This window comes from Brassica napus, chromosome A3, assembly GCF_020379485.1.
Source record: "Brassica napus cultivar Da-Ae chromosome A3, Da-Ae, whole genome shotgun sequence".
NCBI classification, from domain to species: domain Eukaryota; kingdom Viridiplantae; phylum Streptophyta; class Magnoliopsida; order Brassicales; family Brassicaceae; genus Brassica; species Brassica napus.
Window position 1 is genome coordinate 20,295,072 of NC_063436.1, and position 17,132 is coordinate 20,312,203.

At 33.3% G+C, this 17,132-nt stretch overlaps 3 protein-coding genes across 3 annotated transcripts; all 3 read left to right on the forward strand.

The window, feature by feature from the left end:
- The first annotated feature begins 1,782 nt into the window (after positions 1-1,782).
- On the forward strand, positions 1,783-4,772 carry LOC106361796 (E3 ubiquitin-protein ligase PRT1). The gene is made up of 8 exons (XM_013801597.3): positions 1,783-2,809; positions 2,996-3,024; positions 3,092-3,271; positions 3,346-3,441; positions 3,521-3,682; positions 3,764-3,961; positions 4,064-4,182; positions 4,255-4,772. Exons 1-8 carry the CDS (start codon positions 2,736-2,738, stop codon positions 4,567-4,569), a joined length of 1,173 nt encoding a protein of 390 aa, XP_013657051.1. The 5' UTR covers positions 1,783-2,735; the 3' UTR covers positions 4,570-4,772.
- Positions 4,773-11,073: 6,301 nt separating this feature from the next.
- LOC106360089 (cyclin-dependent kinase inhibitor 5) lies at positions 11,074-12,315 on the forward strand. The gene is made up of 3 exons (XM_013799688.3): positions 11,074-11,699; positions 11,779-11,901; positions 11,981-12,315. Exons 1-3 carry the CDS (start codon positions 11,293-11,295, stop codon positions 12,048-12,050), a joined length of 600 nt encoding a protein of 199 aa, XP_013655142.1. The 5' UTR covers positions 11,074-11,292; the 3' UTR covers positions 12,051-12,315.
- Positions 12,316-15,390: 3,075 nt separating this feature from the next.
- Positions 15,391-16,888, forward strand: LOC106361797 (60S ribosomal protein L13a-2). The gene is made up of 4 exons (XM_013801598.3): positions 15,391-15,731; positions 16,069-16,185; positions 16,280-16,367; positions 16,618-16,888. The coding sequence occupies exons 1-4, from the start codon at positions 15,460-15,462 to the stop codon at positions 16,759-16,761; spliced, it is 621 nt and encodes a 206-aa protein (XP_013657052.1). The 5' UTR covers positions 15,391-15,459; the 3' UTR covers positions 16,762-16,888.
- The last annotated feature ends 244 nt before the right edge of the window (positions 16,889-17,132 follow it).

Here is a 17,132-nt window from a genome sequence, read left to right on the forward strand (position 1 = left end):
ATCAAATCGATCTTTCATAATAGATTCCACAAAGGTAAATTCAATCACAATTATGTTGATAAATGGATATTGAAAATAAAGAGAAACGATAGATTTATTCAATGTCCCTCCTAAAATGAATGTTATATTATCTCGTAGATTTTGTTGATGACACAATTCAATATTGTGGACATGTTTTCTCAGGGCCGGCTTAGGTATAGGGAAATGGACGTGGAGTCCGGAGTCCAAATTGTTTTTGCATAAATAGTATTAGAAAAATGGTTCAGTTTTTTAAAAAAAAAAATTAGGAACAGAGGTTCAAATATTTTTAAATTATCTATAAATATATGTGAAAAAAAATTAAAGTTATTTTGTCTAAGAGCCAGTGATGTGGCCATATGTTTTTTGAATATCGAAATGAGAAGTGATTTTGTGAAAAAGACGACTTAATTGGCCAATTTTCAACAACATGGATAACACCAACAAGGCAACAAACCCCTACACATGTATCTTCATGTGATCATGTCACAAGTAGGAAAGAGGTAACCACAAACACCTGCACTCAAAATATCTTGTAGGAAAGGTAAGCAAATCTAAGAAATGAAGATATAAAATTTAACATGGGCATATACGCTAACATGTTCGGAGGATACCTGTACACTAAAGAAAGATGGTAATGAGAAAATAATTTTTGGGGATATAATTCGGTCTGAAGAAAGGATTTGTGAATGAGTGTTTAATTTGAGTGATTCATTAGCCTACTAAGCGCAATTGTAGGCCCTTCAATACAACATGGAGCGTGAGAATAAAATCTAAAATTGTACAATCGGGTTGATAAAAAAAATTGTACATACGGGAGTAGAGAGAAATTGAATCAGACAAATGAATGAAATGATAAATGGGAGGTAAAGACGCCTTCCGAGAATGGATATATATTAACTCATTTCAGTTATAAAAACTTGAAATTTTTAAGCCAATGAGAAACTGATTAATAGACAGCTTATCTTATTATTTTGACGATAGTTTTATTTAGTTCTACCAAATATGTGATATAATAAGTTACAAACATCAGAAAATTGACTTTATCTGTTCAGTTAAACTCAACAATTTCAGTTCAAACAAAACTAAAAGTGTTAATTAACAAAATAAATAAAAATAAAAAAAGAAAACAGGTTCAAAATTTTTAAACAACCATTTTGTTTTTATTATATTAGAATTTTATCAAAACAATTTTGCACTTTCAAAACGCAGATAAAAATCTAGTTTTACATTTAAATGCATAAGTAGAAAAATATGTATAAAAAATATAAAACACTTAGAATATCTATAGGTACTTCCAAAATCTTACAATTTATTCAAAGTTTCAGTTTTTTTTTGTTTATTTCACATTTGTTCAAATATCCTAACTATAAATATCTAAGATTTGCAATTTAGACAAAGATGTCTTTAATTTTTATGGATGACCATTCTCAAAAACTCTACCAGCTTTCACCTTTTTCAGGACTTTTTTCTTTTGGTTTCTTTAACCAAGTTTGGTGACTTTGAGCCTTAAAATTGTTTCTTTTGTTTTATAGAGATTTTGATTTAGTTTGAAAATTTATGGATCTACAGTTTACTATGAAACTTCTTTGATTTGACTTTAATTTTGACATATCTAATTTGGATTTCATCATATCATTTTGGTTGCATCTGCAATGGTTAACATTCTTTATCGTAGATCTTTTTTTGAGTCTTTTTAGTTGGTAGGCCGGTGGTGGCACATGAAGATTAATAACTCACTCTTTTGATTTTTTTGCAGATCTATAGTCGAAAGAACAAAATTGTCTCAAATTTCAGGTCTTGAATTTGGTCTCATACTCAAATGAGTATCCAAAATATCCAATATATATAGTATTAGTTATAATAATTGTAATAATCTCAATATCTAAACTAGAATTACAAATCCAAATATATTAGTTATTTTGGATATTTTCAAATTACATTAAATTGTTTGGGTACAATTTACCCAAACCAAATTGTATCTATGGTTAATTACAAATAAAAATAGTCTATCCAAACTATAACTAATTAATGGATATTTTGATTAATTTGGTTAATTTAAATATCATAAGTACTCATTTAAGTTATTTTGGGATAAAATCGATCATAAATAATTGTTTGGGTAAAATAGCCTGGTTTGAATGCAAGTACAATGGATGTTCGGTTATTTTGTGGTTATTGTATTAGTGTTATTTTACCTATTAAATTAAATATTTTAGTCATTTTAGTCATTATAGTCTATTTTTGTGACCAAAACTTGAAAATAGTCTATTTAAGAGAATTGTCCTTAGTTTTTTTTATTAGTTACAATACGGTTAGTTATATAGGTAATTATGTTTTTATTTTAAAAATATACTAAATTAAATATTTACTTAATTTGTGCATATACAAATATAAAACGACGAAACATGTTTTTGGTGCGTGAAAGATCAACTAATTTTCTTTATTGATTTTTGTATTAATAACTAAATTTAAATAAATTAAAATACTTTTTTCTTTAAAAGTAAGAGCTTTTAAAGTCGATTTTCCTAATCAAGATTAGTAAAATTTTCTTTATCCACCATATCATTCCTAAATCCGTCCCTTAGCCCCTAAGCAAAAACATCGCACCGTCAAAATCTCAGATCTCTCTCTCTCTCTCTCTCTCTCTCTCTCTATTTTCGTTTTTGTCTGATAATTTTGCAGAAAATTTGATTTCTCAATCCCAATCTCTACCTATGGAGGATGTTGCAATGAAGAACGCTGAGCTCAACGAAGAAATCTCCGACAAGTTTCTCTGCTGCGTTTGCCTGTAAGCGCCTCACCTCTTTATCATTGCCTTTAATCATTATTAGGTTTAATTTTATTTATTTAGGGTTTTTCTTATTACAGCATCTTGATTGTAGATTCATAGTCTTGTTCTGTAATTGATTTCACTGTTGAGACAAAGGAAGGGAACTAATCATTCGAAATTGACTTTTTTTTTGTCTTGGCGCAGGGAGCTTCTTTACAAACCGATTGTGCTATGTAAGAAGTTGACTTTAATCATTTTTTTTGTTTTCTGTTGTTTTATTTTGGAATTTGCTAATTGCAGCATGTGGTCACCTATCGTGTTTCTGGTGCGTACACAAGTCAATGAACGAGCTGCGAGAGTCTCATTGTCCCATTTGTAGAGACCCTTACGTTCACTTTCCTGCTGTCTGCCAAAAGCTCCACTTCCTCCTCAAGAAGATTTACCCTCTTGCCCACCACAAGCGAGAAGAACAAGTTCTAAGTCAGTTCCTCTCCTTTGCCTTCTTGCACTCTCTCCTTTGATGTTGATGTTTTTTTTGTAATGTCATGTTTCAGAGGAGGAACAAGAACTAGATTGTTTTTCACCTCAGATTGATGAACCAAAGCCTAAGGAGGAGTCTTCATGTAGTGGAGCTTCTCTAAATGTCTCTGGTGAGTTTTATGAGATCCTATGCAAGCTTTTGAATTGTAATAAACTTCTTTTTAAGTGTTAAAATTCTATGTGTTTTAGATGAGCGGAAGGTGGAAGAGTGCTCTAATGCAGAAAGGTTACTATCAAGTGAAGAACCTAATGAGAATAACAAAGTCATTACGCAAATTTCAAAAGATGATTTGCTCTGTTCAGCGTGTAAGGAGCTGCTAGTGCGACCCGTGGTACTCAACTGTGGACATGGTATGCTTGCTTGCTTGCTTGAGATATATTTACCCTTTAATCCTTGTCATGTGCTAATAACCTGTCTCGTCCATCTTACAGTGTATTGCGAAGGATGCGTAGTAGATATGTTTCAAGAAGGCGAAAAGATCAAATGTCAAGAGTGTCATATCTCTGACCCCAGAGGGTTTCCGAAAGTTTGTTTGGTTCTTGAGCAGCTTTTAGAGGAGAACTTTCCTGAAGAGTACAATTCAAGGAGAAGCGGGATTCAGAAATCGATTGCCCATACTAGCAAAAGAAGTAAGTTCTTGTGCTCTCAAAAGCCTAGTTCAAAGGAATCTATGAACCATCTTTACACTGAGACTCATAGTTTTCTATAATCATTTTTATTTTGACATGTAGACATTCAAAGCTCTCACAAAGAAGGCCCATCCTTATCAGGCGAGAACAACAATGATCTTCCCTGGTGGGCAAACCCTGCATCTAATGTTCACATCGGAGCTGGTTGTGATTGTTGCGGAGTAAGTATACATGATTCTTAACAGATTGTTTATTATTAGTGAAAACCAAAACATTGATGTGGGTTTTGGCAGGTGTATCCAATCATAGGGGAACGATACAGATGCAAAGACTGCAAGGAAGAGATTGGTTATGACCTTTGCAAAGACTGTTACGAGACTCCTTCAAAAGTTCCAGGGAGATTCAACCAACAACACACCCCTGACCACAGGCTTGAGCTCGCCCAGGTTCCTCAGGTTCTTGTCAATATCGAGTCTATCGGCTTCCTTCTAGGTCCGATGGTTAGTGAAGGCGTGAGTGGAGAAGAAGATAGTGATGATGATGATGATGATGATAGCGAGGAAGAAGGGCCTCCTGATTCTAATGAGGTATCGTCAAGCGCTGACTGAAACACAGCTTAAGTATGTTGGAATCTTAAAGCATGGTTTGCGTTTGTGTTTGCATATTTCTTTTTTAAAATATGGTTTTTAAACAAAGTTAATTTGTTAATTTATAAACATAAAACGCAAACAAAAACCAAGTCTTATGTTTTCATTTGGTTGCTTATGTATTTTGCAATAAGAGATTTCAAAGAACTGAACTTTTTTTTCTTTTTGATATATTATTAACACTGTAGTTAAATGTAATTGCGAAAAAAAAAAGAACTTCAGCAACAGTTAAGAGGTTTAAATGTTGAAAAACCAACCCAAAACAGAAATAACTGATGCAAAACTGAATCATACTTTGAAATAGTTAAATTTTAGTCGCTACATCAGAAAAACTAAATAGAAATCCATACCAAACAAATAGATGATCTATATTCAACATTTATGTTGGAAAATTAAGTGAATTGGAACTAAATTAACATCTATTTGCAATCTTTTTTTTAACACTAAATATTAATATTAAATTAAGAGAAAAAGACCAAAATAGCACTAAATCAAGTTTTTTTCCCAAACTAGCACTTAAGTCCACAAGTCACAAAAATAGCACTCAAGGGGTGGGGTTTAGGGTTTATAATCTAGGGTTTAGAGTTTAGGTTTTAGGGTTTAGAGTTGAGAAGTGAGGTTTTGGGGATAAGATTTCAAATTTTGAAAAATAAAAAAATTTAATTTTTTCAAAAGATAAAATGCTATTTTGGTCATTTTAGTTTTTGAATGCTATTTTTGTGATATAAACTTAGAAATGTGCTATTTTGGAGATTTGCCCTTAAATTAAAGGTCTAGTCTATTAAGTTTAGACGGTTACAACCGGAGATACATTTTATGGCAAGACGATAAACTAAAAAAATAAAATATAATGAAAAATAGAGATGGTAAAGGAAAGAATGTATCCATACATTTGACGGCAAAGACGATAAACTATAAAATGTAAAACATAATGGAAAATAGAGATGGTAAAAGAAAGAATGGATTCATAGAAAAATTTCACTTGAAATCATAAACCAAAACCAATTGTTCGATAGAATGATGAATTTAAAACCGACGTTGAAGGTCAATGAAAATTGAGATCGGTTGGAGACTGTCTCTGATGATGATTGACTGTTGGCCGATAAGAGTTGCGAGACTCCGCAACCGTACCCAAGAGTGAGAAAATGAAGTCTTAACAAAATGGGCTCCTCTATCTTTCTTCTTCTTTCCAAACATTCTATTTTCTTTTCTAAATTGGAATCTGATTTTTCAGATTATTTTTTCAAAAAGACTTGCATATAATTATTGTCTATGTTGCTCAATCTATCTTTTAAGATAGGTCAAGGTACATCTCCGATAATGGTTCTATAATGATGACATATACGAAAACGTCATCAACGGCACAAAACTCTGGCGTAGCAACGAAAGAGACATAAACGACAGTGGAGCAATTTCGACAGCAAAGACGATGCAGAAGATCCGACATCCACCATGGATCAAAATATGAAAATCAAGAAATTCATCCACCAAGACCACCACCGGCGAGAATCGTGACTGTTTTTTTCCGGCAATTTTGATTGACTCACAATCTCAAACCATGACGAGCATCTTTGTCTGTAGTATCAAACCGCGAGGCCACCTGCCTGAGCCGCTACACTCATCGTCGCTGTCAAGTTCCAATCGCATTCGCAAAGAGAAAGCTCAATCAACAATGGTCTACTCTCTCGTAATTGCATAATTAGTCCATTATTTTTAGGTTAAGTTTTATTTTGTCTCAAACATTCTGATTTGCATATACATCCTATCTAATTGACCCTAGATTTTTGAATATACAATTTAGCTCTTGTTTGAAGGAGAATCTTGTTATTTTTTTGAACATTTGACTCCTAAATTGTTACAACATTTTGTTTTTGAACCCAAAAACTTTCAAATTTGCATTTGTATCCTTTAAGATATGCAATAAACAAACATATTAGAATCATAATTGATAAGTAGACAGTCATGCGTTAGACATACTGGAATCCACAAAACTGCATTTTTCTATTATTTATGTATATCCACATATACGTTGAATTTACATTATCAATGTGTACAAAAAACCGTGTGTACACTTAAATCCCGTAAGAGACTAAGCTACAAAATCAATAGAAAGTGATAGAGAGTTTCTGAAACTGAGAACATTGGAGCTAATATAGTGAGACAAGCTGCTTTCAAACCAATATTTTCTACAATTTGTAAAGCCACATTTGTTATCTTTTCTTATACATAGTTTCTCATGTACAACAATGTCAGAATGTATATGTGTGTCCACATGTACGCTGAATTTACATTATCAATGTGTACAGAAAACCGTGTGTACACTTAAATCCCGTAAGAGACTAAGCTACAAAATCAATAGAAAGTGATCGAGAGTTTCTCAAACTGAGAACATTGGAGCTAATATAGTGAGACAAGCTGCTTTCAAACCAATATTTTCTACAATTTGTAAAGCCACATTTGTTATCTTTTCTTATACATAGTTTCTCGTGGACAACAATGTCAGAATGTATATGTGTGTCCACATGTACGCTGAATTTACATTATCAATGTGTACAGAAAACCGTGTGTACACCTAAATCCCGTAAGAGACTAAACTACAAAATCAATAAAAAGTGATAGAGAGTTTCTCAAATTGAGAACATTGGAGCTAATATAATGAGACAAGCTGCTTTCAAACCAATATTTTCTACATTTGTAAAGTCACATTTGTTATCTTTTCTTATACATAGTTTTCTGTGGACAACAATATCAGAATGTATATGTGTACTAGATCGATCTGAATGTACAATCTCTTTCTTGATGAGGCACTTGTATATTTTTTTTAATACATCCACCTTACACAATGTATACATCATAATGGATATGTGGACACTATCAACAAAGTGTACATGTGTACACTATATATCCAAATGTACATTAGTGCTCAAAATGTTTTCTACATTTGTACAGGCACATTTGTAATCTTTTGTTATACATCCACCTTACATAGTTTCCCGTGGACAACAATACCAGAATGTATACATGTACTAGATGTATCCGAATGTACAATCTCTTTCTTGATGAGCCACTTGTATTATTTTTTTTAAATACATCCACCTGACACAATGTATCCATCATAGTGTACATGTGGACACTATCAATAAAGTGTACATATGTACATGATGTATCCAAATGTACACTAATGCTCAATATTTCACATCTACATCATTTTACTTATACATGGTACACAAGCTGAGTGATATCTCATGATTTTAATGAGTTTTAACATTTGCTATTTGTTCATTTAAGTTTCTTTTAGGACTCATTTAGACTTATCTCATGATTTTAATGGTACACAAGGTGAGTGATATCTCATGATATTTAACATCTAATGATATTTAACATCTCATAATATTTGCAAATCAGAAACATTTTAGGTATAAACGAAATGAAACAAAACAGCAGGGACCAATGATGCAAAATCAGAATATTTGTTGGTCTAGATTGTACAATTAAAAATATTGGGGGTAATTGTTAAGAAACTTGAACAGATTAGAAGTTTGAGATAAATTAGAGAATAAGCAAGAGTAAGAGGACCATATATTGTAAATAATAAAAAGTTCACCATTGTTGCTCCTATCAAGCTTTCTCTCGGATCTGCGGGTGAAGCGATGATGATTCTGGCAGCCACAACTACGATCTCTAGCATGACGACCATGGCGAGGAGGAGACACGTTGACTTTTAAACGTATTGTCGTAAATGGACCTCACAATCGCCGTCGTCTCTAACATTTTTCTTCTTTCTCAATTTCTCTTTCTAACATCAGCATCAGTAAACAAAAGAAATGAAAAATTGATGGAATATTAAATCCAGTTAAACTTTTCTTCGAGTCCACCACTCACTTTCTCATTTGAAATTCAAATTGCAAAACGACAAAAAATAAAAGAAACTAAAACAACTTGAGCTCAGTTACGTTTTTTAAGGATAAATTAAATCATTTGTCATTACTAGTTGGCATAAACTACCTCAGTATAAAAAAGTGTCTTATTCTGATATAAAAAGTCAGAAACTGCGTAAATCACTCTTAAAATAATAACATATATGGCTTCAATTCATTTTTTATTTTGGTTTGAATCGGCTCATTTCGGTTTTCCGGACAGCCCTAAATTACTTAATAGTCGAACCGAAAGCAAAATTGTGCTAAACCATCTAGGAGTATATAATTGCATAACAAAATTCCAGTAAACCGAAAACCAAAACCAAAATGAGGTTTGGTAATGCCGTAATAGTAACTGGATCAAGGGACCCACCGGTGAAAGATTCGCCTTTGAGTGCGTGTGAGGCAGCTACGATTTGATTGGTCGGAGGTGGGACCCGAGTTTCTCTTGCGTCGGAAATCGCTGCTCTGGTTCTGTCTTTTTGTATACTTTATCAAAAGAAAATAAATTTGTATTTCCCTTGGAAAGTGTAAACTACGCGCAAATAACGCGTGCGGTAACAGTTCTTTTTGGCGCCCTGAAAAAAAGGGCGGGAGGACGTGATAAGGGTATTGCAGTATGATTTAATATTTTTCTTTGTCCTTTGCTCTTTAATATTAATCGTATTGTTTTAGGGGTTCGGTGGAGTCGAGATTTGAGCCTGTTTCATGATTGCTTGAGTCATCGCACGTGTGCGTTTAATTCTACGGTTAAATTAGTTTTTTTTTCTTCGAACGGTTAAATTAGTTACCCTAAGTAGTGGTTAAATTAGTACGTCCACTTGCCACACTCACACTCTTTACTTCTTTAGACTGAGAGGTGCTAATTTTTGTTTTTTTTTTGCTAAAAATGGTGCTAATTATGTTGTAAGGATTATAATTACTGAAATCCTTTTTGGTCGTTTTAAAATTTTAATAGAAATTCATCTTGCTCATACTGAATAAATCTTTCTTTTAACTAATAATATAATACGAAACCTAGAACAATTCAAAATAAACTTATGTTATGTAGTTATTGGGAGTTTCCTCACCAAATTTTTACTTTATTATTTCACGGGTTATATATAATGTATACTAAATTGCACATATAAATTTATGAAAGATCTTATATTACAGTCCGTGTCTGCAGCTCAGCCAGTGTATTGACTGGTGATGAAAGATGGCTACATTTAGCATGCATTGGTTCGAAGACATTATGAACTCAATACTCTCTTCTTCTTTTGTGAACCCAATACTTGAAACAAATGGTTACCGAAACAATGAAAAATATATAGTAATAAGATTTTATTACTATTATATGTAACATCTATCAACCGACAACCATGTCAATGCAATTGCCAATTAAATTTTGATTACTACCAAAAATAAAGTTTGAAAAACACTTCAACCACTAGAATACCATGAATTATTTTGATATATTATTTCATTGTATCAAAAAGTACTTCAATCACTCGAGCATTATAGCAATAAATTAACACTTTTGACGAACGATATATCAAACGAACGTTACGGACGTTGAGATGTTACGTCGAAGCGGCAAACAAAGTATATTAAAGAGGATTAGGGAATCCAATGCTAATAAATCCAAAATAAATAAATAAGCGATCAGCCATATGATGTTGATTTATAAGACACTTGTTTAAATTTAAAAGAACAATAATTGATGTCATATAGTATATTCTTTTACAATGTGTACTTTTTGGTGAAATTGGACAAATAGATGATTGACCTTTGTTAAAGAACTGCGCTATAACCTAAAATCAAAACATTTTTGATATACATAGGCACATAGCACAATCATCTTGTATTAACAAAAAAGAATTAATCCACACAGACACAGGTAGTCAATTACAATAACTTTTTTTAACTCTTCAGGTGTGGATTCGTTCGTGTTAGATGAAAGGATGGTCTACTGGGATAATTAATATAATCTAATTGGTCTTTATTCTTAATAGTATTTGTAACTTTCGGCACCATTGCTTTCTTTATATATGTTGCTGCATCAACCATTCATAAATCATACTAATATTATTATTATTTTTAATAGCTTTTTTCTTTTACGATCAAATATTATTGTTTTATTACAATTTGTGAAAATGATTATAAAACAGCTTTTAACATACAATGTATTTATATTATCTTCAAAATAAAAAATGTATATTTAATAGAGTATGTGGAACCACATTTAAGCAAAAAAAAATTGGAACCACAACAATGAACATCTTTACTTACTTATATCATGATCCATATTTTCAATAAATTTACTTTCGTTATTTTGTAAAAATCACATCTTTTAATGATATAACAAAAGTTATGTTTTGGTCAAAATAGCTGAAGAACTTCTTAATCTTTTAATTTAATATATAAAAAATTATATTATCCATTCTGTGAATCTGAATATGTTGTTCGTTTAGACAATATTTTCGTCAGGATAATGCCATTTTCTACACTTTTAAATCTTGATCTCATGCTTTACTTTTTGGACAAAAAATCACACATCTATAAAATTAATCAATCAGATGACCTTAACAAAAAAAAACGCTGCAGAGAAAACCAATTCCCTAGACACATTTCACATTTCACTATTATTTTCCTCCCTAAAAAACCTTTTCCATTGTCTTTTTTCAGTTTTTCACTTTTAAGATTAAAAATCACTTTCTTCTCTTCCTCTTCATCGTTTCCCTCCTTTCACTCTCAACCAGAGATTCCTTCGATCATCTTCCCAAACATGGGAAGATACATAAAGAAGTCAAAGATCGCCGGCGGAGCCCTTCCCGCAAAAGATATCTCTCACCAAACCGCTTCCAGTTTTCGCACCAGAGCCGCCAAGAACCTCGCCCTGCAGCGTCTCCGATCTCATTCCACCCCGCCGTGCGTCGACGCAGACTCATTTCGCTACCTCCAGCTCCGGAGCCGCCGTCTCGTTAAGCTTCCGTTACTCGCCGACACAAGAAAACAACAGCAGAAACAGCTTATAAACAGTGTCGGTAAACGACAGACGACCAACCCTAGAGCTAACTCGGTGTTGTTGTCAGAGCCGACGAATCTGGAAGAAGACTGTGGTAGCAACTTGGTGAACTCTGGGTCTGGTTGTAGTTTTGGAGAGAAAGGTCTCGAGTTCGAATCTGGAGACAGGTAAACTTTAGTGTTACACAGACTGAGAGATGATAATTTGAGTTCTTGAATATGATTTTTTTATATTTTTCGTATACAGAGAAACGACGCCGTGTAGCTTGAAAAGAGACTCAGAAGAAGCTATACAAAGTGTGCCTTCTCATGAGATCGAAGACTTCTTTGCATTCGCTGAGCAGCAACAACAGAGATTCTTCACTGAAAAGTAAAAATTCACCTCTTGACATTTTAATCACGAGTTTTAGAGTTTCAGAGTCTGTTAACTGATTTTGGGAGTTTTGCAGGTACAACTTTGACATAGTGTCGGAGAATCCATTGCCAGGACGTTACGAATGGATCAAAGTGGTGCCATGAACTGGTTTGGCTGTAACATGATGTTGTAAAGTTGTGTGATTTATTAGGAAGATCTGTGTTGGAACAGAGGCAATGAAAAATTGCACACAGACTAACAAAGACTAGCCTACTAAAAACCCCAAACACAAGGGTTTTTTTTAAGGGGCTTGGGGTTAACTTGTTAGTTAAGGTAATAATAATGTAATGTTTTTTTTGGATCAATGGTAATAATGTGTAATGTTTTAATCTCTCTAATATGCAAGAAATAAAAATATTAATTTAAATATTTACTGGCTAGATATGTTTCTGTTCTCTGAATCATTCCCTCATAGTTTTCTCTTGTTATTTGTCTGAGTTTGTGGTTCTGCATCTGATTTTACTTTACAAGTCATTCACTTTGGCTTCAAGTTGCAAAAGTGGCAAACTCTTCTGAACAAAAACGTTCGTCACTCACAGGCTTTCCAATCTCTCTTCCTTGTTGATACTGTCCTTTCCGTATATAACGAGACTGAATTTGGGTGTTTCACACTTGCGTAGTTGTACTAACTCACAGAAGGTTGCAGGCTTGTGAATGAAATTGGAGGAGCAAATCAATCATACATGTAATATGAAGCCCTTTTATTAAAAATAAAAATAAATACGATACAAATATGTGTATACAGTGCTTTTCAACACTTCATGTTCGTTGATATATTCAGTAGACAATTATCCAAAACTATAGTTAAATAACTACCCAACTATACAGACAACTATCTAAATAGGTTACTAAATGAATAAGTCAACTTAGATAATTAAATATAAGGCAATTGTTAATAATAGCACATTTTGAAGTTTATGTCTCAAAAATAGCACTAGAAGGAGAAAGTCACAAAAATGAAATTCATTAAAGTGTAAAATATCCCTAATACCATTGGTTTAAAATTAAATAAACAAACAAAAATAAATAAAAATAAATAAAATAAAAATAAAAATAAAAAAAAAAAATTTTATAGTTTCAGATTATATGTTTTCAGATTCGAAATTTTTATAATTTTTTTTTTGAAATTTTTTTTTTGAAATTTTTTTTTATTTTATTTTCAAATTTTCTTTTTATAATTTAAAAATACTTTTTGAAACTGTTTTTAAAATTTTTATTTTAGTATTTATTTTTTATAAAATTTTAAACCCTAATTCCAAAACCTCACCCCTTAACTCTAAACCCTAAGGTTTGGATTAATTAACCCAAGGGGTATAAGTGTATATTTACCTCTTTAATGAAACCTATTTTTGTGACTTTGAGCCTTGAGTGCTACTTTGGGAACAAAAACTTGGTTTAGTGCTATTCTAGTCTTTTTCTCTTAAATATATATCTAAATAATTATCTTACTATCTTAGATATGTAGACAATTATCTAAATAACTATCCAGTTATTTTAGATATATAGTTGTACATTTTATAGCTGACAAAAAAAAGTTGTACATTTTATAAACTTATTATGTAGCTAAATAAACTCCAATAATACTTCACATTTTATATTCTAACTTGACAAGGCTTGCAACAATATTCTAACTTATCTTACTGTCTTAGATATGTAGACAATTATCTAAATAACTATCCAGTTCTTTTCGATATATAGTTGTACATTTTATAGCTGACAAAAAAAAAGTTGTACATTTTATAAACTTATTATTTAGTTAAATAAACTCCAATAATACTTCACATTTTATATTCTAACCTGACAAGGCTTGCAACAATATGCTTCCGTCTCTCTCTCTCTCTCTTCTTTATTGGTACTGCGCTCACTGTCTCGCTTTCTGGACCTTTTTCATCAAAAGTCCAAGTTAGCAGCTGAGTTTTTGTTTCTTGGTTTATGCAAGTATGTGTCCTCTTTGGATCATTTGTTCATCGGATGAACCAATACATTAAATAATGATGTCGATTCCTATTACTACATATGCGTTTAACACCACTGTGCATCTTGTCTGATATTAGTAATATCACATGATCATTTTACAGCTCTAAAAGATGTGTAGCCAGTAGCCTTCTTGGTTTTGTCACCCTTAAACATATGGAAATACTATTTTACCGATCAAGCGCTAGTCATTTCAATATCTTTGGTTTTTGGTTATGAATCCTTCTTATATCCAACAACAATGTGAAGCAAAAATCAAGTCATGGGAAGAAAAAAACTACACTTTTAGAATGATTTTAGCCCTTGGATTACAACAAGAGTTTACTAGTCCGCAAGTTACTACACCTGTTATGTTCTCTCCTAAACTTGGCTACACAACGCGTACACAAGATACATTAACCTTCATGGAGTTCCATTACTCAACCTTTCCCTCGTTTCTGACATTTCAACTTCATGGTTTCAGAAGTTTCCATGGCCTATCCTCCTGGTTTTAGCCTGTTAGCACCTCATAGCTACAAAATAATTTCATATGTCCATGGTGCCATATCTGCATCTCACGTGTTCCTTACACATTTCATCACGTTTTTTTCACCTTTGATAGTTACGCAGCAATTCATACTAACCCATCTCAAAAGAAACTTGGCATGATACTTTGCAGCAAGATTCTTCATATGTTGGAAATATATTCTATAAAACTGTTGTTCCTTTAAGATACGTGGGCACAACTTAAACCTCAGCTGTGAGAGCTCCTACAATACCAAAACCAATCTTGTTTAAAGCAGCTTCCATAAGATATAACCCCAATGTTCCTAATTGACCACAAAGTAAAGCAAAATCATCTTGTTGAACATTAAAACATGAGCAGGCATGCCGTTTTTGGTAACATAAAAGTGGAGAGCCGCTTTGAAGTATGCTCTATAAAATTCGACATGTACACATTGAACTGAGTTTGATGCAAGTGTTACTAGTGGACCAAGATCAATCATACAACATGTTGTAAATGTAATCAAAGTCTCACGTTTAGATAAATAATGTCTAGTATATAAAAGGATTTTCAACTTTGATTAGTGCGAAACATTTTAGAAAAGAGACCAAATCAAATTAATATGTACTTTGTTTGTTGGATCCAAATCGAAAAAGGACATGAAAGAGTTGGATATGGACTTGAAAAAGCCTAACACAACAAAATTTACAAAACACTTAAATCAAACTCTAACCAATGAAGTAACCAATGAACTGCAAGTTAGCCATTTTCAAGAAACATAGCCTCAGGAGATTACAAGAGAGAAAGCTTTTGAATTTTAAGCTTAAAATGATGTATGCCATAAATCCCAATATCCAAATCGTTACTCACTTTCATCTCAAAACAAAAGTCCTACTAAAACAGCTTTTATTGGGCCTACACTATCACACTAAAGGCCCAATAAGATTAGGTTTAAGAGAAACCCTAATTTAACAAGGGAGCCCTCATATAAAGCCGCCATTGTTTCCAAGTCGAAACCTTTCTCGAAGAACCAACTCGAATCGAGAGGAAGAAAGATGGTGTCTGGGTCAGGGTTATGCTCGAAGCGTGTCGTGGTCGACGCAAGGCACCACATGCTGGGCCGTCTAGCTTCGATCATAGCTAAGGAGTTGCTCAACGGGCAGAGAGTCGTTGTGGTCAGATGCGAGGAGATTTGCCTGTCAGGTGGATTGGTTCGTCAGAAGATGAAGTACATGAGGTTCATGAGGAAACGCATGAACACTAAGCCTTCTCACGGTCCCATTCACTTCAGGGCTCCCTCTAAGATCTTCTGGCGTACCGTTCGTGGGTTCGTTATCTAATCTCATTTCATCTTAACTTTGAGCTTGTTGGGTGTTTGTATCAATGTCTTAGGTTGCAGAAAGTGTCTTCCTTTCACTCTTTACATTTGTCTGAAAATGTTATTTAAAATGAAGATCCGAATTATAGTATTGGGTGTTTGTATCAATATCTGCCATTACCTGGGGGTGCTAAGGAATGTATTGGGTTACAGAAAGTGTCTGCCTTTCAAGCTTTGTGGAGTTTGTATTTTTCAGACATCATCTGTCTGGAAATGTATTGCTGTAGTTTTGGAAGTTTATGTGAGAAGATGTTTTTTGAAAATGTTTTGTTGTTGGTTGTGGCAGGATGATTCCACACAAGACCAAGCGTGGAGCTGCTGCTCTTGCACGCTTGAAGGTGTTTGAAGGAGTCCCACCTCCTTACGACAAGGTCAAGAGAATGGTTATTCCTGATGCTCTCAAGTAATCATCCTTTCCTACTCTTCTTCACTTTTGTTGTATGGAATGTCCGATGTCTTTCAACTGATTTCATTCCTTTTCTTTTGTTGTTGCTTAGGGTTTTGAGGCTCCAGGCTGGTCACAAGTACTGCTTGTTGGGACGTCTGTCTTCTGAGGTTGGCTGGAACCACTACGATACCATTAAGGTTTGTCTTTTTTTCTTAGTTATTTAGTTTTGGGAAAAAACCATTTTCATTTACTGCTATTGTTTTCAAATATATAATAAGCTTTGCTGATAAACCAAATATAGTTGCTCTGTCAATTGAATTTCATTTCACATCGTTTTCATTATTTGAATTCTAAGTTGATTATGTATTAAAAAGAAGATATGTCTTAACTTTAATCTTAGGAATACGATTGTACTGGGATTTACCTTCTGGTATGTTGTTTTTGCAGGAGCTTGAGGTCAAAAGAAAGGAGAGGTCACAGGCTGTGTATGAGCGTAAGAAGCAGCTCAGCAAGCTCAGGACTAAGGCCGAAAAGGTTGCAGAGGAGAAGCTTGGTTCGCAGCTCGATGTTCTTGCACCCATCAAGTACTGAGAATTGGCATCTATCTTTTGGTTTATTACTTAATTTGGTGTTCGTCTCGATTCTACCTTTGAATTTTGTTTCTGCTTTTGGTAGCTTGTAAACTTGAAGATTGGAATGAGACTTTTTGGTTTTTTGATTGAACAATCTGTTATGGTTCTTACTCTTTTCTCTAAGATTAATGGGCAAGTTTGAAAATTTTAAATGAGAAAAATATGTACCTCTGAATTCTACACTCTTGTATGCTCGCAATCCTAGCCGCACAGTGTGTAGTTCTGCTACTCACTTTACTATCGGATCGATTTCATCGGACTAGCCCCATGACTTTCAGGCAATGCACAATGAAGTGTTGCTCTTTAACAAAACAAAAGATAACATTGTTC

Coding starts and splice junctions, on each gene's coding strand:
- LOC106361797 (XM_013801598.3), top strand. CDS start 15,460: ATGGTGTCTGGGTCAGGGTTATGCTCGAAGCGTGTCGTGGTCGACGCA. Junction 16,186..16,279: donor GTTATTCCTGATGCTCTCAA/GTAATCATCCTT, acceptor GTTGTTGCTTAG/GGTTTTGAGGCTCCAGGCTG. Junction 16,368..16,617: donor ACCACTACGATACCATTAAG/GTTTGTCTTTTT, acceptor TTGTTTTTGCAG/GAGCTTGAGGTCAAAAGAAA.
- LOC106361796 (XM_013801597.3), top strand. CDS start 2,736: ATGGAGGATGTTGCAATGAAGAACGCTGAGCTCAACGAAGAAATCTCC. Junction 2,810..2,995: donor TTTCTCTGCTGCGTTTGCCT/GTAAGCGCCTCA, acceptor GTCTTGGCGCAG/GGAGCTTCTTTACAAACCGA. Junction 3,962..4,063: donor TGCCCATACTAGCAAAAGAA/GTAAGTTCTTGT, acceptor TTTGACATGTAG/ACATTCAAAGCTCTCACAAA.
- LOC106360089 (XM_013799688.3), top strand. CDS start 11,293: ATGGGAAGATACATAAAGAAGTCAAAGATCGCCGGCGGAGCCCTTCCC. Junction 11,700..11,778: donor GAGTTCGAATCTGGAGACAG/GTAAACTTTAGT, acceptor TTTCGTATACAG/AGAAACGACGCCGTGTAGCT. Junction 11,902..11,980: donor CAGAGATTCTTCACTGAAAA/GTAAAAATTCAC, acceptor GGAGTTTTGCAG/GTACAACTTTGACATAGTGT.